Source organism: Sus scrofa, chromosome 16 (genome assembly GCF_000003025.6).
Source record: "Sus scrofa isolate TJ Tabasco breed Duroc chromosome 16, Sscrofa11.1, whole genome shotgun sequence".
Classification (NCBI taxonomy): Eukaryota; Metazoa; Chordata; class Mammalia; order Artiodactyla; family Suidae; genus Sus; species Sus scrofa.
In genome coordinates, this window is record NC_010458.4 from 66,136,845 (window position 1) to 66,160,876 (window position 24,032).

A 24,032-nucleotide genomic window follows, 5' to 3' on the forward strand; every position below is an offset into this window, starting at 1 on the left:
AAATAGTAAATAGGAAGAAAATGCAAGATACAGAATGTGTGTATGATGTGCTCTTTTGTCTAAGATAAGGCAAGAATAAGAATATTTATTTTCTTGTGTTTGCATTGGGAGGGTAAACAAACGACTTATGAAAATAGAAACCTATAGAATAAGTGGGGAGACTTGGTAGACTTGGAAGGGTGGGAATGAGGCTTCTTAATACAAGCTTTTTATATCATTTAAAAATTTAACATTTGGATGTATTTACCTAAACAGTTAAAAAACAAAAGCAAAAACAGGAGTTCCCGTCTGGTGCAGCTGAAATGAATCCATCTATGAACCATGAGATTTTGGTTTGATTGTTGGCCTTGCTCAGGGGGTTAAGGAACCGGCATTGCTGTGAGCTGTGGTGTAGGTCACAGACGTGGCTCGGATCTGATATTGCTATGGCTGAGGTGTAGGCCAGCAGCTATAGGTCTGACTTGATCCCTAGCCTGGGAACCTCCATAAGCTACAGGTGTGGCCTTAAAAAGCAAAAAAACACCCCTTGCTGTACAGTGGGGGAAAAAAAAAAAAAAAAAAAAAAAAAAAGATTTAGAGTTAAATTGAGAAAATAAGCCACTAAAGAAGATATCTGTTAAAATGTTATGAGCCCAGATGAAGGCTTTCATCTTCATGACTGTGCCACTATAGCTCAGGGGACTGTATAGCTGTCACTTTTACATTCTGTCAATGGTTTCAGTGAAAAAGTACTATATTTTAAAAATCTTAATATTGAGATATGTAAAATTGTGTAAAATTTATAGATGCGTTATATCAGTATTGTGAATAAAAATGCCTTAGAAATTATTATGCTTAAAATTTAAATGTAGCAGAATGCAGTGCTGTTGCATTGCCTTCTAACAGACAGCAGCGAATGGGATCACTGTAAAAGAAGAGGCTTAAACTAAGATTAAGAGACACAGTAGAAACAAATGTTACCCTTTGAGTAGGTTTAGTCATGATAGCTATCTGTGATGTACTGTACTCATTTTAGGAGTTGTCTTCTCAGTTGCCCACTCACCAAGCACTGTAAATAAAAGGAAGAGATAAACCTTAAAAAAAAAAAAAAGCAAAAAAACAAAAAACAAGGAATAAACGTTAAATGAACACGCAAAGTTTCAGAAACATCCCCTTTTATATATAAAAAAGAAAGGTGTTATAGTAGATTTTTCTAGTCTTCTTCGTGTCTAAACATCAATGAAGTAATAAATTGGTTTCTTCTCTTTTTCTTTTTTTATAATGACTTTTATTTTTTCTACTATAGTTGGTTTACAGTGTTCTGTGAATGAAGTAATAAATTGTTAATGTTTTATAAAGCTGGACTAAATTCTAGAGATGGATAGAAAGCAAAGTAATAATAATAATACAACAACAGAACAGGAAAAAATCAGAACACAGGAAAACCTGAGGGCTGAAATTTAAGTGTGTCACTTGGGGTCATGCTATGAGTAAATCTAACCTCGGATCCCATGTTTAATCCACTCTAACTTACACTTAAACATGGGCATATGCTGGTTGCTATTAGGTATGTGGGCAGACATATTAAGGACAAATAAACATAGTGGAAAATGTCTGGCGCTTAGGGGACTCACGTTCTTATTTGAAATGGCCAATCCTGTACCTTTGGGCCAATCAGTCTTTTCAGGTCTCAGTTTCCCTAGCTATACAGTAAAGAAATAAACCATGATCACTCAAGTAACTGTTTGCTCTGTGGCGCTGTGAAAGTGCACACACGGAACAAGCTGGATATTTATATCAAATACATTTAATATAGCTTCCAGCCAGTGCCAAAGAAATTCAGGGAAGGAAGACAGAGGAGGAAGGTCACTCAGGATTTTCAGAAACTGTCTGTACACTCACTTCCCTTTTGTAAATAACGTCTGGCTTTGAGGGTTCCCAGACAAAAGTCACCCTCCCAGGGTTAAACTGGGTCAGATCTGTGAACTCAGTGATGGAGAGTGTGACTGGAACTCATCACTTTCTGACATGTGATGCCTGAAGCCCCTGGGGTGGGAGGAGAGGGGACCTTTGGTATACACGAGAGGAACTAGAACATCTAGGTCCCCCCCGTCCCCCCATAGGAGGGGGACAGAAACATTGCAGAAAGGAAGGTATATTTCCTAAGTGGAAGTGTTTGTAGATGAAGTGGAAGAGTTTGAAGCTTGAAGGTGAAGATTCAAGTCAGAAGAGTCGAGCAGGCAGCTGTGTGTAGATCACCTCAAACACTGTTTCCTCAATATGTAAATTTTTATAAATGAGGGAACAGATCCAGCAAGGTTATACAACAGTCCAATTTGTGTTAGAGCAAGGCTGAGAATTAGGCTCATGACCGGAATGGAAAGGGCCCCAGCATGTGAGGATAAGGAACAGGCTGTTCATGGTACCTTTTTCCAGTTCTTAGTCCAGTGCCCGACACCTAGCAGGTGCTTCATGAACGTGGGTCACGGGACTCACCAACTGGCTGGCTGGACAGACTGAAGACCCAGGTGGCATGTTTCTCCCTTGCGTTCCCGATGGACACTGTCCATTTGAGACAGAGGACTGTTATTTCACTGGCTCACTCCACTCGCCAAGAGACCCTTGCATGAGTATCACTCTTCTTCCCCTGAGTATTGCTTCCTCTTTGTTGATACTGACCTTATAAACGTCAGAGCCCTCACAGGATGTGTGCAGTGCCGCCTGAGAGAGAGCTGGGGTTTCCTTCACTACCATCAGATTTAACAGTGCCGAGAGAGAGATGACTGGCAGTCAGACAGCTGGTGCGCGGGGCCTGCAGCTGGGACGGTGGCCACTGCTCCTGTGAGTGGGGAGGGGAGAGAGTTGCTGGAAGTACCCATTTCGACGGGAGCAGTAAAGCAGCACCTACACAGACCTGTTTTTTTGACGTTTCTTCTTCAGAACCCATGTTTTCACATCTTTCCTTTGACTGTGTCCTGCCCTTGCTGCTACTCCTCACAAGTAAGTCTGGATCTTTGCAATCAGATAGTGCAAGACAGAAGCAAGGATGGTCCTCCGAATGTTTGCAAGAGCAGAGGTTTGGAAGTAAACTAAGTGTCCATTAGCAAGGTAGTGGGTAAATAAATGGTGATGCATCACTGCTTCAAAGAGGTAGCTGATGAAATGTAAGGATACAAAGTGTGTCAAAGTTATAAAGTTAATTGGAGAAAGCAAGGTACAGAATAACCAGTATGTTAGACTTCTATTTTTGTGTGTGTACCGCAGGGAGGGGGAAATGCATGAATGCTTCTTATATATGAGATTGATGTGATACCTACTGTGCTAACAAGGCACCTTACTTCTTAATGTATAGATTCTGGGAAAGGGAGCTAGGAAGTGGGAAAGAGCAGGGAGAGAAAGAAGAGTTTCCACACACTTTTAATACTATTTGAATGTTTAGATCTATATGTGTAAGTGGCAATTTTTAACCTCAGGGTGGCTGTACACTACCTTCTTATTCAGCCAAAGTTTTTTGTTGTTGTTTTTTTTGTTTTTTGTTTTTTGTCTTTTTTCCATTTCTTGAGCCACTCCCGCGGCATGTGGAGGAACCCAGGCTAGGGGTCTAATCAGAGCTGTAGCTGCCAGCCTACGCCACAGCCACAGCAACGCGGGATCTGAGCCGCGTCTGCGACCTACACCACAGTTCACGGCAACGTCGGATCGTTAACCCACTGAGCATGGCCAGGGATAGATCCTGCAACCTCATGGTTCCTAGTCGGATTCGTCAACCACTGTGCCACGACGGGAACTCCAGCCAAAGTTTTTTATTCATTATGTGCCTGGTGCTTGATTTGTGTTAGGGCAACTGCCCTGTGTTGGTGAACAGACAACTAGTCCTGATGGGTGAGCTCTCTTTCTGGCTGACAGTGACCCCTTTGCTGATTGTCTGTTTCCATCAGCCGTGCCTTCCGCTGTTTGCAGGACCAGGCCACAGTTCTCTCCGGGGGCACTGGTTCTTCAAGTGAGGTTCTGAGGGCAGCCATATCAGCAAGTCCTGGGAATTTGCTAGGAAAACAAATTCTTGGGCTCTACCCCAGAGCTAATGCATGAGGAACTCTAGCAGCTGAGCCCAGTGTCCATGTTGGAACAAGGCTCGCTGGTGATTGTGGTGCCCCCGGTAGTGAGCTCTTCTCTACACAAGATAGCAGCAGCGGTTTCCTCTTTCTTCTACAAGGCATGGCTTGCAGTTTTCCTGAAATAGACCAACCTCCTTCATTGCTTGCATCTTGCTCTCTTTCCCTCTTTATCCAGGATCTCTGGAAGGGGCCTACGTGGCTGACGTTGGTCAGGATGCTCATCTGCCCTGCACCTACTCTCCAGCTACCCCTGAGAATCTTGTGCCTGTGTGCTGGGGCAAGGGACCCTGCCCTGTGTTTGAATGTCACAGTTTGGTGCTGAGCACTGATGGAAGGAACATGAAGTATCGGACATCCAGCAGATATCTGCTGAAGAGGAATGTCCACAAAGGAGACGTGACCTTGACCATAGAGAAAGTAACGTTAGCTGACAGTGGGATCTATTGCTGCCGGGTCCAATTCCCAGGCCCAATGAATGATCAAAAAACAAACCTGGAGCTGGTCATCCAACCAGGTGAGTGGACTTTGCAGACCTTCTTTCTGAATGAGATTCACCTGTGGGTCATAGTAAATGCACTGACTGGTCTCACGTCTGATCTGCCCTTGAGTTAAGACCTCCAGTTTAACAGTTCCCACCGGCAATGCCCAGCCACGCTTAACTCCTTTCCTCTATTTTGAAACTCATGGTTAGGATCCATAGAACAGAGGAAAGGCCTAGACTGATCATTAGAACCACCCGGGGAGACTTAAATCCTACAGGTACTTGGGCTCCACCCGCCAACCAGAGAAATCAGCGTCTCTGGAGGTACAGCCTGAAATGTGGAGGTTTACAAAATCTACCCCCAGTGACTGTCCCCATTCTGCAGCCAAGATTGAGAACCCCTGGACTGCCCGTGGAGGCCGGAGGGGGCACATATACTTGCATGTTTTATGGACGACGAAGCTAAGTTCAAATCTGTCCCTGCTTTTTATTGGCTGTGTGGGGTTTTTTGTTTGTTTGGTTTTTGTCTTTTTAGGGCTACACCCATGGCATATGGAGGTTCTCAGGCTAGGGGTCAAATTGGAGCTGTAGCCGTTGGCCTATGCTAGAGCCACAGCAATGTGGGACCCGAGCCATGTCTTTGACCTACACTCCAGCTCACAGCAACACCAGATCCTTAACCCAATGAGCGAGGCCAGGGATCAAACCCCAGTCCTCATGGATGCTAGTCAGGGTCATTAACTGCTGAGCCATGATGGGAACTCCTGGCTGTGTAGTTCTGAGCAAGTTATTTGAACTCTGCCACCTCCTCCTCTATAAAATACAACTCGACTTACCCTATGGGCCATGGGAAGGATTTTATGAGATGTCTCACGAAAAGCATTTACTGTGGCTGTAAGTTCTCTTGTTAACAATTAGACTGTGACAATGTCGAACACTTTGAGTGTCATACACTTGCACCGAAGGTTTTCTGGTAGGTTTGAAAGATGAGTGTGTGCTTCTCTTCATTTGTTGTATTTCTCCCCTTTTTTTTTTTTTTTTTTTTTTTTTTTTTTTTTTTTTTTTTTTTTTTTTTTGCTGCTGCCCCTTTGATTCCCTGAAACGAGCTCTCTGCCCTCAGAGAAGCTTCATCCTTATGTTGGTTTCTGACATTAGCCAGGGTCACCACTGCTCTGACTCCACGGAGGAACGTCACTGCAGCGGCGCCGAGGATGCTCACCACCCGTGGACCTGGCTCAGGTAATTGCACATGGGACGTGGGAGGAAGCCTTTCACTGGTTTCTGAGTTCAGAGGATTTTGAATATGGAGAAGGCATGAGAAAACAGTTTAAGAGAGAAGGTGTGGACATTTCTGTGCACCCGAGATAGTGTGTAAGGTGAGGGGAACAGGGGAGGTAAATTTGTGCTAGGAAGACAGAGCCCGGGACTGGGATTCCAAATTTGTTAAAAGCAGCCCTCCAACCTGGGCCAAAGCCTTTCACTTCTCTGGATTGCAGCTTCCTCTTCTCACCAAGAAATGGGTTCAGAGACTTTTGGATTTCATGATCCACTAAAATTTCCAACCCCCCAAAGAATTTTGATGATCTGTCTATTTTGCCACATAAGGGAAGAAAAATTTCTACTATTGCCATCCCTTCATTTTTGAGGTTTTTTGTTTTTGATTTTGTTTGTTTGTTTGTTTTTTGCTTTTTAGGGCCACACCTGCGGCATATGGAAGCTTCCAGGCTAAGCATTGAATGGGAGCTGTAGCTGCCAGCCTACACCACAGCCACAGCAATGCCAGAGGCGAGCCACATCTGCAAACTACATTGCAGTTCACAGTAATGCCAGGTGCTAACCCACTGAGCAAGGCCAGGAATTGAACCTGCATCCTCATGGATCCTAGTCTGGTTTATTACTGCTGAGCCACACGGGGAACTGCCCATTCCTGCATTCTTTAAAAACAGACACTTTTAAATTAAATAAATTTAACCTCCTGAAAAATTTGTTATCTCCCTAAACTCTCTGGAGCTCCATCTTTCATTCTGTAAAATGAAGATAATAATAGGTAAATTCCAAATCCTAATTACGTACATTTCATAAGTCCAACCTGATGGTACTTTAATAAGAAAGTGTGCCTAAAGTGCTCAGCCCAGTGTCTGATGGTTGCACAGTACTTAATTTTTTTTTTCGTCTTTTTAGGGCCACCCCCATGGCATATGGAGGTTCCCAGGTTAGGTGTCGAATTGGAGCTATGACTGCCAGCCACAGCCACAGCCACAGCGACACAAGATCTGAGCCATGTCTGAGACCTACACCACAGCTTGGGGCGACGCAGGATCCTTAACCTACTGAGCAAGGCCAGAGATGGAACCTGCATCCTCTGGATATTCCTTGGGTTCATTAACTGCTGAGCCACAACAGGAACTCCTCGAAACATTTTAGTTATTGCCAGTATCCCATTCCATAAGTGGAATGGGCTTGTGGTTAAGTGCTTAGTGGCCGGCGGGAGGGGTGCCGATGTCAGCTTTTTGTAATAGCTGTATGAACTCAGTTAAGTTGCTCAAACTCTGTGAGGCTCACTTTCCTTACCTCTACCTGGAGGGTAATCCCAGTGTCTATATTATAAGACCATTATACAGATAGGAGTGACTCTGTATAGGACGCGCTCAGCATAGCACCTTGCTCAGAGCAAGCGCTCAGATGTTAGTTTTAAATTATAGATATTAATGTCAGCTCTCTCAGCATTGAATTTGGTGGTGCCTTAGTCGTTGGTAGCCAACACCTCTTATGTTAATTACTGAGGAAATTAAATATGGTAGAAACAGATGATCACACTAATCAAATCATACCAGGTATTTATTGCATGCCATTGTTATATTTTAAAGAATCCTTCAAGTGTAGACTGAGAAGGGGCTTCAGGGGTCTCATTTTCCCATCTTTCAATGCTTTTTACAATGTTACCACCAAGTGGGCATTTGCTGTTATGCTCACACACCTTCCTAAATGGGGAGATAGTTTACTCACAAGACAAGTGCCTTTTTTTTTTTTTTTTTTTTTTTTTTTTGGTCTTTTTGCCATTTCTTGGGCTGCTCCTGCGGCATATGGAAGTTCCCAGGCTAGGGGTTCAATCAGAGCTGTAGCCACCGGCCACAGCCACAGCCACAGCAACACGGGATCCGAGCTGCGTCTGCAACTTACACCACAGCTCATGGCAACGCTGGATCCTTAACCCACTGAGCAAGGCCAAGGACCGAACCCGCAACCTCATGGTTCCTAGTCGGATTCGTTAATCGCTGCGCCACAATGGGAACTCCCACAAGTGCCTTTTTTAGAGATGTCTTTGCCATAACCAGAAATGACCTTCCCTTTAGTTTTTACTTGTTAGCTTCCCTCCTTTAGGGCAATAGAAATGGGCCATCTTTTACATCTGGGAATGTAGGCATAGTACCTACAATCTTCAGAGCATTTCAAAGGCCTGAGAAATACTTTTTGAAAAGGCAATGGCTCCAAAACATGAACATGAAATGAAAAGTCAAAATTAATTAGTATTTAATGGCATGACCATAATATATAACATTACATCAGTTAGTTACTTGCATATCAACTTGTGTGTAGTTACACCTACCTTTTCTGGAAAGTGGAATGTGAACATATGTAATATGTTTGCTATCGAGTGGAGAGGAGCCTTAACAAGTAAGAGTTCCAAGGGTCTTGGAAGCTCCTAAACCCACGTTGAAGACAGAACAAATGCCATCTCTTTTCCAGCTGAAGAAGGCAGGACCAGGTCATGGATGAATCCTTAGCTCTGGAGATAGACGAGCTTTGAATCTCAGGTTTGCCAGTTAATAGCTGTGTGATCTTAGACAAAGTACCTCTCTGAGACTCACTTTTTCATTTGAAAAGTGGGAAAATAATGGTACCTCCTGTTGCGATGAGGATTAAAGGATATTGAGCATGTAAATTGCTAAGCATCGTGTCTGGCACATAATTGATGCTAGATGGTAACTATTAAATTTATAGACTTTAAAGCCCACCGCATCCCACCCCCACTGCCGCTCCACCCCCAGCCAAGTTTTAGGCCCTCTAGAAAAACACTAACTTCTTCCAACTGTCCCAGCCACTTTGGTTGATGGCTGCCTATGTAAACACAGTGTGATAACCCAACAGTGTTCTATTTTATTGATCATTTTCACTGCAAAAAAAAACTATATTAAAAAAAAAGTTGGACAGTTTTACTATTTAGGCCAAGGAAATAATTACAGGAAAGCAGATCTGGATTTACGCTGGAAAATGTCATGTATGGTTAAGATGCATGTTTACATAGTTGTTGCAGCAATGTGGTCTTTAAATTCCTTCGGGGTAATAGGAGCAAAGTAAGTGGAAGATAATCTCTTACCTTTCCTTTAAAAAAATAATTTTAGGCAAAGATTATTCATTTAAGATATTAAAATTAGAGTCTGTTAAACCAGGAGTTCTACATTAAAAGGTTTAGGTTTGGGGGCTACCAGAAACTGTGACATTTAAGAAGTTTCAGAGCTTCTGATTCAGCCAGGAAAATGAGTAAGCATGTGTAATTTTCCCCAAAGTGACAATCTCTTGATTTTAGAGATTAGGGCCTGTGCCAATCGCATTCACTCTTCCGTCCCCTGTGCCTGACATAGAGTGGGGGTGTAGTACATGTTCATTGAATGGTTAGTCAGATGAATAAATAAATGAATAAAAAGGAAAGAGGAGTTCCCTTGTGGCTTAGCAGGTTAAGGATCCCACTGCTGTGGCTCCGGTTCTATCCTCGACCCGGGAACTTCTACAGGCCATGGCCAAAAAAAAAAAAAAGAAATTAAAATTTAAAAAATGCTTTATTAAAAAAAGAGGGAGTTCCCATTGTACCTCAGTGGTAATGAACCTGATTAGCATCCATGAGGATGCGGGTTTGATCTGAGACCTCACTCAGTGAGTTAAAGACCTGGTGTTGCCATGACCTGTGGTATAGGACGCAGACATGGCTTGGAGCTGACATTGCTATGGCTGTGGTGTAGGCTGGCAGTTGTAGCTCCAATTCGACCCCTAGTCTGGGAACTTCCATATGCTGCAGGTACAGCCCTAAAAAGCAAAAAAAAAAAAAAAAAAAAAAAAAAAGAAAGAAGGAAAGAAAGATAGAGACAGACAGACAGACAGAAAGAAAGAAAAGAAAAGCAAGTGAGCCGGCAGCTGGGCAAGGTGAGGGGCTTAGCAGCGACAATGCCCAGGTGAGCACCATGGGAGGCAGCAAAGTTGAAGTGTCTACTTAAAGCTATGTGGACCTAAATTGCAAGACCGTTTCTGTTCTTCACTAAGCGGTGTGACCTTAACTTCCGAATTCTCAGTTGCTTTCTCTGTGTAATCCCTTCTTTAAGAGAGTTGTTTTGAATGCTGCAAGAGATACTGCACTTGAAGAATTTCGCACAGTGTCTGGTCAGGGTAAATTATCGTTATGCTTATAATTATTTTTAGGCAACTAAATAGCCTGTCTTCCTCAGTGAGCGAATGTTAAACTTTTGCAAGAAAATTAACTTTCATTGTCTTTCATAGTCTGATTATAATAATGCCTGCCTGAGTGTTATCATTGTTGCAATTCGGCAGGTCCCTTTAGGGCCCTGTGAGCACAACATACCCCAAATTCAAAATAGATCTTCCTGACAGAAGTCTCCATGTCCTAGAACATAAATAGTTGGGTTCATTATCTGGATGAAAAAAAAGGGGTCATCCTAATGTTGATTTGTAAGTTTTTGATAAGTCTTGTTGGTCTCCCAGTTAATTAGTGTAAAGAGTATGGCATAGAATTAATTTCGGGTAGATATAGGCATCTTTAAAAATTTTTTTAAAAATTCATAAAAAGAAAAACACTCTTAACTCTTCTTTGGCTATTTTTCTTAGTGGCAGAGACACAAACCCTGGAGACCCTCTATGGTAAAAACCAAACAGTAAGTAACTGTGTGTGTGTGTGTGTGAGCTGACCTCAGGTTCAACTCAGAGAAAAGAAAGCATGGCTTTCAGTTTCCTTCCTGCCCACTCTTTCCTGGGGGAAAAGTGACTTCATCTCCCTTGGCTTCAGTTCCTTGGCTATAACATGTTGCTGATGACAGTTGCAACTGCAGAGGTCTGTTGTAAGGATGGAGTGAGGTGATGCACGTGAAGTGCCTGGCACACAGTAGGTGCCGGAAAACCAAAAGGAAGAAGCATGAGCATTTTGTCCCTGTTCTCAAATTGCACAACCGTATACCCCTGGGGAGGGTTGGGACACCCTCCATCTCCCCAGAATATGTTTCTCTTTGTTTCTATTGCAATCCTAATGAAAAAGGTTATCTATTTAAATTTATTTATTGATGATAAGACACCAGTCAGGAATATTCTAAGCCAAAAACGTACGTGTCTTACTAAAAATAAAGCAGTACTTCAATTAACCACAATTTTACTGTATCCCACCTTTTCAGAGTAAAAGGAAAAACTGCTGGGAAGCAAGCCAATAGCAGAGACTTAAACTCTTTAAAGACATACGTACCCAGGAGTCTGCATTCATTTGACTCAACCTCCGACTTGTGTGTCACAACTGAGGCTCAACATTTTGTGTTTGTTTTGCACTTTTTGCAATCAAGGACCACCTTTTAAGTACCTCTGTGTGCCCACAGTGCTAAAGGCACATTACTTTGCATGATGCATGCCTGTGGTAAATGTCTTTTGAATAAATGATAGAATTAATTCCTTAACTTTTTTTTTTTAATGTTTGCTATTACTCTTTTCAAAGGAGGAACATGAACTGAAATTTTAGAAGCAGGATTTTCTATGTGACTCTGAGTTAACAAAATATTAAAATTAATAGAGCAATAGCCATAACATCTACCATTGATTGAGTTTTATCAAGTACCAGGCTCCAAGCCAAGCATTTTCTGCTTTTCGTTATTTAATTTTCCCAATAACTTTACAAGATGACGAGTTCTTGGTAATAGAACTGGGATCTGAACCCAAGACTGTCTGGCTGCAAAATCCTCATTTTTATTTTTTTAATTTATTTTTTTGGCCACACCTGTGGCATGCAGAATTTCCTGGGCCAGTGATTGAACTGGAGACACAGCAGTAACCAGGGCCACAGCTGTGCCAACTCCAAGTCCTTAACCTACTAAGCCACCAGGAAACTCGAAGTCCTAGCTTTTAAATCACTGTCTTTCTGTGAAAATTGGGATTTCATGGCAAGACACCAAATTTAGATCACTTCAAAATTTCCTAGGAATACCAGGGGATTCTGAAATTCCCTTGCCAGTGGGTGAATCCAAGATGTAGCTGCGACCTATGCCATAGCTGTGGCCACACTGGATCCTTATCCCACTGTGCTGGGTCAGGGATTGAACCTGTATCTCAGCAGTGACCAGAGCCACTGTATTTGAATTCTTAACCCATTGCACCACAGGGGGAATTTCCAAAGCCCATTTTAGTTTGGGGAGAGGGAAGTCCACTTACTAAGGCTCCTTCTCCACCCCCAGCACAAAAAGTCACATCTTATTCCCTTGCTCACTCTAAAGGTTCAACTAATCCCTTTCTTTGAGACTTATCTACAAGGGGACAGATTGCGAGTCATTTCAAGACCTCTGAACTCCTGTGATACTGTGAAAGAGATGCTCCAATACATATGTCAAGAGACTAGATTTCTGGCCATTTACTGAAGTTCTGTTCATGTTTCCACAGGAAATATCCACACTAGCTGATGAATTACAAGGCATGGATGTGACCACCAGAACTGGCCTCTACATCGGAGTAGGGGTCTCTGCTGGGCTGGCTTTCATTCTTATTTCCAGTACTTTAATTTTCAAATGTAAGTCATTGGATGGTGCTACTATCTCCTTTTTTTTTTTTTTTGGTCTTTTTAGGGCCGCACCCATGGCATATGAAAGTTCCCAGCCTAGGGGTCAAATTGGAGCTATAGCTGCTGTCCTATGCCACAGCCACATCAGATTGAAGCTGTGTCTACAAACTACACCACAGCTCATAGCAATGCTGGATCCTTAACCCACTGAGCAAGGCCATGGATGGAGCCTTCATCATCATGCTTACTAGTCGATTTCGTTTCCCCTGAGCCACATAGGGAACGCCACTACACTCTCCTTCTGATAAGGAACTGTTAATATGGGAACCTTAATATGGGAACCAACACAAACCTAGATAGAAATATTAGTCTCTATTTACACCTAAGGGTGATTAGAATAAATACTCTTTAATAGTCCCAAACCCTAGAAATAATAGTAACTTATTTTAATTCATTGCTTTCCATGTAACAGGCAGGCATTATGCTAAATGTTTTGCATCTATAATCATCACCACCTATCTTGTAATGTAGGGAGTACTCTTCTCTTTATTTAATGGCTGAGGGGAGTACAACTTAGAGTAAGCTTTCAAGGTTTTATCAAGGATTCAGAATCAGTGGCAAAGTTGGAATTCACATTCAGGTAGGCTGATTTCTAGTACCTGTTCTCTTACCTTCTGTTAAGAAAATAATGTTTTTAGTTTATTTAATATCCTGTCCAAGTTTATTAGGAAACACAACCATGAATATCACATCCTCTTTGTATTTTTATTTTTTTATTACTCAAATGAACTTATCACATTTATAGTTGTATAATGATCATTCACAGGATTTCCATCCCACAGCCCAAGCACATCCCCCAACCCCCAAACTGTCTCCGACCATAAGTTTTTCCGTGTCTGTGAGTCAGCATCTGTTCTGCAAAGAAGTTCAGTCTCTCCTTTTTTCAGATTCCACATGTCAGTGAAAGCATTTGATGTCGGTGTCTCATTGTATGGCTGACTTCACTTAGCATGATAATTTCTAGGTCCATCCATGTTGCTAAAAATGCTGGTATTTCATTCATTTTAATGGCTGAGTCATATCCCATTGCGTATAGTACCACATCTTCTTGATCCACTCCTCTGTCAATGGACATTTAGGTGGTTTCCATGTCTTGGCTATTGCAAATAGTGCTGCAATGAACATCAGAGTACATGTGTCCTTGCGAGTCGTGGTTTTCTCTGGATAGATGCCCAGGAGTGGGATTGCTGGATCAAATGGTAGTTCTATGTTTAGCTTTCTGAGGCATCTCCATACTGTTTTTCCACAGTGGTTGCACCACTTTACAATCCCACCAGCAGTGTACTAGGGTTCCTTTTTCTCCACACCCTCTCCGGCACTTATTGTTTGTAGACTTTTGGATGATGTCTGTTCTGGCTGATGTAAGGTGGTACCTCATAGTGGTTTTGATTTGCATTTCTCTAATAATGATGTTGAACATCTTTTCATGTGTTTCTCGGCCATCCGTATGTCTTCTTTGGAGAGCTGTCCGTTTAGATCTTCTGCCCATTTTTTGATGGGGTTGTTTGTTTTTGGTATGGAGCTACAGAAGGTGTTTATAAATTTTGGAAATTAATCCCTTTTCAGTTGATTCACTTGCAAAGATTTTCTCCCAGCTTCTTGTATTTTTCTATCCTCTTTATTTCTCAGGCATGGTCTTTTCAGAGGGGCAGCAGGAGTTGTTCCAAGGCTGGGAGTTTAGGGACCATGCGAGTTTGTATAGAAGATATGAAAGGAGAGTAACGAGGAGTGGGGGAAGTCATGCTTTGTACCCACCCATAGATTACCCCAAAAAGAGAGCTACTTCAAAGAATCAGTGCAACAGTTGTGTTCAATTTGCAGTCTTTTCCCAAGAAATTGCTGGAGAAAAATCTTACAACTTAGGTGTGAGGTTTTTAAGTCAGGACATCAAAGCTATGCATTGGCACTCAGTAAAGCCTAGCAGTCCTGTGTCTTTCTAGTGTACTCTCTGAGACGAGCATCACACATTTCACTGCTACTCAAACCTCCCTCCTGTCTCACTGAACTGAAGTGTTTTTTTTTTTTGTTGTTGTTTTTTTTTTTTTTGCTTTTCATTTTTTTTTGCTTTTAGGGTGGCCCCTGTAGCATATGAAAGTTTCTGGGCTATACCACAGCCACAGCAATGCCAGATCCAAGCTGCATCTGTAACCTACATCACAGCTCACGGCAACGCCAGATCCTTAATCCATTGAGCAAGGCTGGGGATTGAACCCACATCCTCGTGGATACTAGTCAGCTTCATCACCACTGAGCCATGATGGGAACTCCTCGAACCGAAGTCTTATTTTTTTTTTTTTTGCTTTTTAGGGTGGCACCCGTGACATATGGAGGTTCCCAGGCTAGGGGTTGAATCAGAGCTACAACTGCCAGCCTAAGCCACAGTCACTTGGGACCTGAGCCGCGTCTGTGACCTATACCACAACTCACAGCAATGCTGGATCCTTACCCACTGAGCGAGGCCGGGATTGAACCTGCAGCCTCAAGGTTCCTAGTCAGGTTCATTTCTACTGTGCCACAACAGGAACTCCCCCTGAACCGACGTCTTCAAGGCCGGTTTCAACTACTTTGCCCCAGCCACGATTTAATTCTCCTTTGATCCCTTTCCTCAGAACCATCTCTCTCTTCTATTTCTATTTATGCTATTTTTTATTAGCATAAAAATACATTCTGGTCCACACCTCTGTCTCCAGCTACTCCCATTTTTCTGCTCTTCCTTCACAGATGTATTTCTCGGAGAAATTGTTTCTACATCTCACCCCTCTGCACTCTTCAACCCTGCATTTAGCTTCTACACCTGAAGCGCCATGGTAATAGTTCCAGGGTCACCAGTGACCTCCATTCTGCTAAATCCAATAGATACCTCTGTCTTCATTATAGTCTGCAATCTTCACCTCAGTTGACTCTCACTTAGAGTAGCCTTCCTTCTCTGGGCTTCTGAAACACCACTCCATTTGTTGGCCGTTCCTTTTCAGTCATTTTTGTTATTTTCTCACCTTATGTGTGATCTTCAGAGTTGAGGTTTCCCAGGGCTGGCTCTTTTCCTCTCTCCATACCCTGTGGGTGATGAAGACCTATATTCCCATATGCCTAAATGCCATTCTTCTTCTTCTTCTTCTTCTTCTTTTTTTTTTTTTTTTTTTTTTTTTTTGCTTTTTAGGGCCACACCCATGGCGTATGGAAGTTCCCAGGCTAGTGTTCAAATTGGAGCTACAGTTGCCGACCTACACCACAACCACAGCAATGCAGGATCTGAGCCGCGTCTGTGACCTACACCACAGCTCACAGCATTGCCAGATCCTTGACCCACTGAGCGAGGCCAGGGATCGAACCTGCCTCCTCCTGGATCCTAGTGGGGTTCATTAACTGCTGAGTTATGAAGGGAACTCCCTTAAATGCTATTCTTAATTTCTCTCTCCACCACTCAGAGTGTTGGTCCTGATGGCCCAGCTGTCCAATGGTTATCTCCACTTCGACGTCTCGCATATCAGTGTGTCCGCAGTGGAGCTCGAGGGTCTATACTCCACCTTCCTGGAACCCAACGTCCCCCTCCCTGGTCCTCTTCCTCACAGTGTTTCACTCTCATTTCTCTGGTTGCTTAAGCAGGAGGGCAGAAGCCATGCTGAAATCCTCTCTTTCGTCACTCCCAACATGCAATCCAATTTCAAGTGCTGCAAAATCTTTCTCCAAAAGGCACGTAAAATTCATTCTCTGGCACCTCTCTGTCACCACCTTATTCTATTTAACTCATTTTTTTTAACATCTTCTTTTAAGTCATTCTCTGCATGGTCGCCAGAGTGATTTTCTTAAAACCCAACCTCATTGTATTTCTGGCCTTCGCTTCTTATATCTTGCAATAAAATTCAAACTCCTGATGGTGACTTACGAGGTCCCGTAGGATCCAGCCTCAGCCTCCCTCTCAGACTTTTCTCTTGTTCCAGCCATGGTTTCACTCTCAGCCCCTCACCGCCGTCTTTAGCAGGGCTTTAATGTTCATGCTGGCTGGCCCTTCATTTGGCTGAGTAGTCATTCTCTTCTTTCAGAACTGAGCTTAAAGATCATCTCTTCTGGAGAATTCTTTCCTGATTACCTTCTTGAGTATCTGCTCCAAAGTATTGTTACTTTTCTTTTTCTCTTTAGTTAAAATATAGTTGATTTACAATGTTGTGTTATTTTCAGGTGTATGGTAAAGTGATTCCGTTGTATATATTTTTATCAGATTCCTTTCCATGATGGACTATTATAAGATACTGCATATCTTATTATACAGTTGGTCCTTGTTATTTATCTATTTTATACATAGTGGTGTGTATGTCTTAATCCCATGCTCTTAATTTATCTCTCCCGCAACCCCCTTTGGTAATCGTAAGTTTGTTTTTCATGTCTGTGAGTCTGTTTTGGTTTTGTCAGTTCATTTGTACTAGTTCTTAGGGTTCATATATAAGTGGTATCATATAATATTTGCCTTTCTCTGTCTAATTTATCTCACTCAGTATGATAATCTCTAAGTCCATCCATTTTGCTGCAATGCTTTTCTATCACATTACCATTTGAAATTATTTTGTTTCCCTATTTATCTTTTGGCCGTATTTTTTTCTCAAATGCCTCCCTCAGTAGAACACAAGCTTCGTGAAGTCAGGGCTAATAATTCACCCTTGCATCTCTGGTGCTTAGCATCCCACCAGACCCGTAGGAGGTGCTTCCAGTATGTGTCGAATGTGAAAAGTGCATCTTTATTACTTTCTAGCATAGTTTATGTCATAAACCAAGACATACACTGGTGGTTTGACTTAATTCAATCTAACAGGTGGACCAGTTTTCCCTAAACAAGGCTTTTTGACTTCAATTGGCCGATTTTATTTTTTATTTATTTTATAAAATCACTATTTTATTTAATTTTATTTTTTGTCTTTTTAGGGCCACACCTTTGGCATAGGGAAGTTCTCAGGGTAGGGGTTGAATTGGAGCTACAGTTGCTGGCCTACACCACAGATACAGCAATGTGGGATCCCCTACCCACTGAGTGAGGCCAGGGATGGAACCTGAATCCTCATGGATACTAATTGGATTTGTTTCTGCTGTGCTACAATGGGAACCCCCTATGAAAGCATTTTAAATCGACTTTCTTTTCCCTTTTTACCTAGGGCATTCTGAAAGCAAGGACAACTTACAAAATTCAAGGTAAGAATAGTGGGTGGGAGAGGTGAAGGTGGGAATCCTGGAGGCCCCCCGCTCTAATCTGGGCTTTGATCTTTGCTCTTGGAAGTCCTGCCCCGAGACTTCGGGATCTAAGTTTTTACTGCCTTCTTTCTGCATTAGGCCTATCCTTATGAAATGTAAATTTAACATGTTGCTCTCTTTTATTCTCGATCCCTCTCCCTTCTTTAATCCTAAAGTTATATGGCATAGAATTTATCTCCCCACTGATAGGAAAGGCTTATTGATTTCTGTCTTAATGGGCTTTTTCCCTGAACCTTCAGCTGATTGAGCAGTTATGTCTAGGCTCTGGGTGGGTATTGGTTTATTAAAGTGAATAGGAAATCCAAAATCTACTCTCAGGGCTTTTTTTTGTTTGTTTTTTTTTGTTTTGTTTTGTTTTTTTTTTTTGTTTTTTGCTTTTAAGGCCGAACCCATGGCACAGGGAAGTTCCCAAGCAAGGGGTTGATTTGGAGCTATAGCTGCCCTCCAAAGCCACAGCCACACCAGATCTGAGCCACATCTGCAACCTACACAGCAATGCCCACTGAGCAGGGCCAGGGGTCAAACCCATGTCCTCATGGATACTGTCAGGTTCATTACTGTTCAGCCACAATAGAACTCCTACCCTCAGTGCTTTTTACAACCCAGCCTAGCTGTTCTTAACTCTGATTGTCTATTAAAGTCACCTAGGGCACCTAAGCATACTATTGTTAACCCAAGAGCAAATAAATCAGAGTCTTTGGGTATGAGGCCAAAGCATAGGTATTTTTCTAAAAACTTTCTGTGTGATTCTAATGTACAAACACGGTTGAGAACTACTGGTCTATTCTATTGCTGTCTTAGCCTCTATTCCTGATTACAGTATACGTATGCACTCACACAGAGCCCTGTTCCAAATACATGTAGCTTACATAACTTTAGATTTCAGTGCCATTTAGTACACGGGTAGAAGGCAGTATATTTCAAGAAAAAGTGATTCTGCCCATTGAATGCTATCTACACCACTAATAATTTTAGACTAAGTCTAGACAGTGTAATTATGAAGACAAAATAGTCTGCAGTAAGAAAGTCAAATAAGACCAAATAAAATATTTAATTACCAAAGGCTTTATATTATCTGTGCCAGTATTATTTATTAGAGCTGAAACTTGGAGTTCCCTGGTGGCCTAGTCATTAAGGACTTGGCATTGTCACTGTGGCTCAGGTTTGATCCCTGGCCTGGGAACTCCCGCAGGCCGTGGGTGTGGCCTAAAAAAACAAAAACAAAAACAAAAACATGGTGAAATGTGAAATGGGATACTATTTATATGCACTCATTTTGTATGAAATTATTATTTGGCTAACATTCTCCACCTGTAAATGTAAACACCATAGAAAATTTGGAACATGCCTGCCACATCGACAATGGTATTATCTAGCACACACCTGTTCCTTACTAAGCATTTAATAAATATTTGAAGAGTGAATGAGTAAATGCTCCTTGCAGAAACCCTGTGAGACAGAGGACTTATTATTCCCACTTTTTAGATGAGGACCCTGAGACACAAAGTTTACTAATAGACAGCCTCTGGGCAATTTTTGTATTTTGTTCACTGTTCTGTCTCATGATGCATAGAACAGTATGTGACCTACTAAAAAGTTCTTGAATGAATAAATGAGAAAAGCAAACCCAACGTACCCAAGGTCGTATGGGTGGTAAGCAGCGGGGTTAAGATTCAAATTCAAATCCCGGAGTTCCCGTTGTGGCTCAGTGGTTAACGAGTCCGACTAGGAACCATGAAGTTTCAGGTTCGATCCCTGGCCTTGCTCAGTGGGTTAAGGATCTGGCGTTGCCATGAGCTGTGGTGTAGGTCTCAGACAAGGCTTGGATCCCACATTGCTGTGGCTCTAGCGTAAGCTGGCAGCTACAGCTCTGATTAGACCCCGAGCCTGGGAACCTCCATATGCTACAGGTGCGGCCCTAGAAAAGACAAAACAAACAAACAAATAAACAAAAAACAAATTCAAATCCCACTGGATCCATAGCACATTTATATCTTGTACTTGGGAAATAGTTCAAGCCCACAGAATGATTGAAATAGTGTCTGGAACAGTAGAACCTGTCACTTAAACACATCATTTAATGTTTTGTCATGTTTATCTGTTTCTCTATTTACACACACAATTTTTTTTTCTTTCTAAACCATTTGTAAAGTTGTTTCAGACACCTTGACAGTTCACCTAAACACTGTAGTCTCCACTTGCTCAGAATAAGGATATTCTCTTAGGTAACACAACACACCCCCCCTTTGTTTTTTCTGGCCTCACCCAGGGCATACGGAAATTCCCAGGCCAGAAATGGAATCCAAGCTGCAGCTACAACCTACACCACAAGCTGCATCCTTAACCCACTGCACTGGACAAGGGATCCAACCTGTGCTTCTGCAGCTACCCAAGTCACTGCAGAGATAACGCAGGATCCTTAACCCACTGCATCATGGCAGGAACTCCAAGTGCCATTCTGATACTTAAGAATATTTGGATTAATTCCAATTTGTTCAGTTATGCCCCAGACTATTTCATGGTTATTTAGTGTCGTTCCCCACCCCCCCCACCCCTAGTCAAGACCTGATCAGGGATGAGATACTGCCTTGCTATCTCTTCAGCAAAATCCATTCTCTTAACTCCTCGGTATGTTGCCTGGGACATGCTTAACTCAAGCGTTTTATTTCCGCAGCCTTGTCACTTTGGCCAACCTCCCTCCCCCGGGGTTACCAAATACGGCAGCGGAGGGGATGCACTCAGAGGACAACGTCTACATCATTGAGGAGAACGCATATGAGATGGAGGACCCTTACGAGTATGAGTTCTGCTACATCACCAACGGGCAGCAATCCTGACAGCCTCCGGGCTGGTCCCTTCCTGCACCACCAGATCCAACCACTTCCTTTGGGGCCTTGGCGTTGTCTTCATTGCAAACTCTGAGATGTGTCAGCTGACTGGCTTTGGAGAGTCTGTCCTTGGCCACTGAGCAGAGTGTTTCCATGTTCTGAAGATAACTATCTCACCTGAGGATTGAACTGGGATCTGAACTGGAATTAGATAGGCATGACATTTCCTGTGGGTTCCAGCCAACAGGGCCACCCAACTCAGAGACTGTATGGGGGTACTGGCACTCACATGGGCATTTATAGAGAGTAGGACATTTAACATGGGGTCTCTGGAATTCCAGGGTATTGTTACATGATGAGTGCAGGAAGCTTCTGGAAAGATAGGGAAAATTATGTACTGAGATATGTAGGTTTTTTTTTTTGTTTGTTTTTTGTTTTTTGTTTTTGTTTTTTGGGTACAGGAAGTCTAAAGGGGCCACTGATTCTCAAGGAGGTCTTTCACCCATGAAAGGCTGAAAAACTACTGGGGTAGGACTAGACGGTCTCAAATGTCCCCGTTGAGTCTCGAAGTTTACACGTCTTTGAATTTTAACTCTGTAATAGTAAACATCACTGCACAGCTCTCCGTGGCCTCAGCTAAGAAGTCTGCTCAGCACAGCAAGGCCTGTGGTGGGCAGGAGCTCCTGGAGAAAAAGGAAGTATGCTCCATGTGTGTTGACAAGTTTTGCTTGTGGTATACTCAAAGAGAAAGATTCCTGACCAAGTTCTCCATTCATGGAGAGAACTGGAGCTGGGTTTTTCACGAAAGAAGAAGCAGAGACTGGGACACACATTCTGTTCTCTGGTAGAAACAAAGTCAAGAGCTCCAGCAGTTTGTATTGGTCAGCGTCAGATCCCTTGATGGAAGGACCATGGTCCTGAAGCTTCACTTCCAAGATGGTGGAGAGAGACGGTCTGTCCTGCCTATTTGTTTCCTCCCAGTCTTGGCACAGCTCTGACACATAACAGAGATTTATTAAATACATTTGGAGCGAAAAAAAAAATTAAATAAGCAGAAGGGCACCTTTCTGGAAAGACTTTTCCATTGGAAAGTTCAGATAGAGCTCTACAACTTCACTTCTTGGGGAACTCAAAAATACTCCTAAGCCCCATTTCTGCTCTTATCCAGGTTCCTTTTTTTTTTTTTTTTTTTCTCAGCATCTTCTCCCAGCTCAGGTCCTTGGAAATCTGTTACTCTTCTGTCTTTTCCCCCCTTTCTGCTGAATAAATCAACAGTATGGACCCGTGGCTCCCTGAAAATTGCCTTCCACAGGTGCTGACTAAACTGCTACTGTGACATGTACAGGAGATGTTGGTCACCAAGGATGCTGGCAGCCTGTTTATTACAGTGTTTGGGCTGCATCTAGACAGTCTGGGGAAGCACCGGCTTTCTACAGGGAGATATGTAAGGGGGGGGGTCATTGTGCAACGTGCCAGGCAGTGGCTCTCACACAAGCTGAAAAATTAATCTTGAGTGTTTTGAAGTTATGAAATTTCAGAGGGAAGGGACTTTAGGTCACATTTTGTTCAGATCAATGATTCCCCCACAAACGGGATTCTTCTCCTACAAAAATGTTTAAACAAGCGTCTGTATACTAGACAATCACTGCAGTGATGTTTGTGAGAGATTTTTCCATCAATGGGGAAGTGGTTGATTATTGTAGTTGGTCAGCACATTGGTGCAGTTAAGAAGAATTAGGTGGTTTCATCACTGTTTTGCTAATTCAACAAATATTGAGTGCTTACTACACATCATGTACTCTGGGACTGAGATCATAGCGACCAAATAGGCATTGCCCTGACCTCGTGGAACTTCTGGTCAACCTGACAGAATGGAGGATTTAGTCCATTCATTCAGTGAACATTTTTTGACAGCTACTTTGTACCAGGTGGTGTTTGAGTACCTAGAAATACAACAGTGAAGGAAACAGGCAAAATCTCTGCTCTCACAGAACTTGGGTTAACTGGTCAAAGGAGAAATCTATATTGCTAAGTCAAAAGGGAAAAAGGATCCTAGGATAGTATGTATACTTAATGCTATTTTTTTCTTTTGCCATAAAGTAATCCATTAGAATATACCCAAATTAGTATGATTACTCTGCAGGGGCAAATAATCAAGAGATAGACTTTCAATTTTTTTTTCCCTTTCGTGTGCTTGTATAATTGTTTAAATTATGTTCTTCATATTTTTTGTCATAAAAGAATAGATTTAAGTATTAGAGCAATGCTTTCCTCTCCACCCTCCTCCTCACAGGAAGAAATGAAGACTTGGATAGGTTAAGCTCAAGGTCAAGGCCGGCAGTAAATTGCAGCAATATTTGAGACATGTCAAGGTTCCACCAGGCTTGGGACCCTGATTTTCAGGATGGGATCCACTCTACACAAATTATTTGGAATGAGGAAGATGGCAGAAAGGGAAAGAAACTGTAAAGCTACTTCAAAGGGTCTAGGAGATGACAAGAGGTAACTTAAAACCAATGAAGGGAATTTCCACTGTGGCTCAGCAGATTAAGAATCCACCTAGAATCCATGAGGATGTGGGTTTGATCCCTGGCCTCACTTAGTGGGTTGAGGATCTGGCATTGCCACAAGCTGTGATTTAGGTCACAGATGTGGCTTGGATCTGACGTTGCTGTGGCTGTGGTGTAGGCCAGCAGCTGTAGCTCCAATTCGACTCCTAGCCTAGGAACTTCCATATGCTGTAGGTACAGCCCTAAAAAAACCAAACCAAACCAAACAAACAAATAAAAGCCCAATGCAATAAGATTGAATGTGTGGTTTGCCCTTAGACGTGCCTTAGGATTTTTCTTTTGTAGCTCTACTCTAGAGACCCACAAGACAAAAAGGAGCTCTCTGACCTTTTCAGACTGCAAAACTAAAGTCTTACCATGTTTTTTCTGCCTATCATTCCTCACGTTAGAATTCCCAAGACAGAAATTCCATGTGGTTCAACTGGTCTCGAAGTTATTTGGGGGATCTGCTCATGCCTATTCCCATTTAAATTTAATTTTCATTTAAATTTGAATTAAAAAATGGCATAGTATTCTCTGGTGTTCTAGCAGTTAGGGATCTGGTGTTGTCACTATTTTGGCACAAGTTTAATCACAGGCCTAGAAACTCTGCATGACAAGGGGGTAGCAAAAAAAAAAAAAAAAAAAAAAAAAAAAAGAGTACAAGTTAATTTTCTCTCCAGATTTCTACTATGAAAGTCTTTCTGGAGCTAAGTAGAGATGCACAGAGCTGTAGTTTTTTGATTTTCCATCATGCTATTCTGGGACTCATTTGGGAGGTGGGGAAAAAGAGAGAGGCAGCTGGACCATTTGGTTGGAGAATTCTCAAGCTTAAGGAGGGCTCAGACATGAGCTATTTTCACCGGAACCCCTGTGCAAGGAGCAGTATGAGTCAGAAATGTTAGTTTCAGGATTCTAGATCCTCTGTATCTTTTTCTCAGTCATACTGGTTGCAGTTATAAAGGT

The 24,032-nt window shown here is 42.4% G+C and overlaps 1 protein-coding gene across 2 annotated transcripts; it reads left to right on the forward strand.

Moving 5' to 3' along the window:
* On the forward strand, positions 1,313 to 23,724 carry HAVCR2 (hepatitis A virus cellular receptor 2). 2 transcript variants are annotated; one of them, XM_005672589.3, is made up of 8 exons: positions 2,265 to 2,820; positions 2,920 to 2,979; positions 4,270 to 4,608; positions 5,731 to 5,814; positions 10,471 to 10,517; positions 12,274 to 12,400; positions 17,593 to 17,629; positions 20,364 to 23,724. In XM_005672589.3, the coding sequence occupies exons 2-8, from the start codon at positions 2,925 to 2,927 to the stop codon at positions 20,524 to 20,526; spliced, it is 852 nt and encodes a 283-aa protein (XP_005672646.1). In that variant the 5' UTR covers positions 2,265 to 2,820; positions 2,920 to 2,924; the 3' UTR covers positions 20,527 to 23,724. The 2 variants fall into 2 exon arrangements, with proteins under 2 accessions (XP_003134157.1, XP_005672646.1); XM_003134109.4 differs by having other exon boundaries at positions 1,313 to 2,979.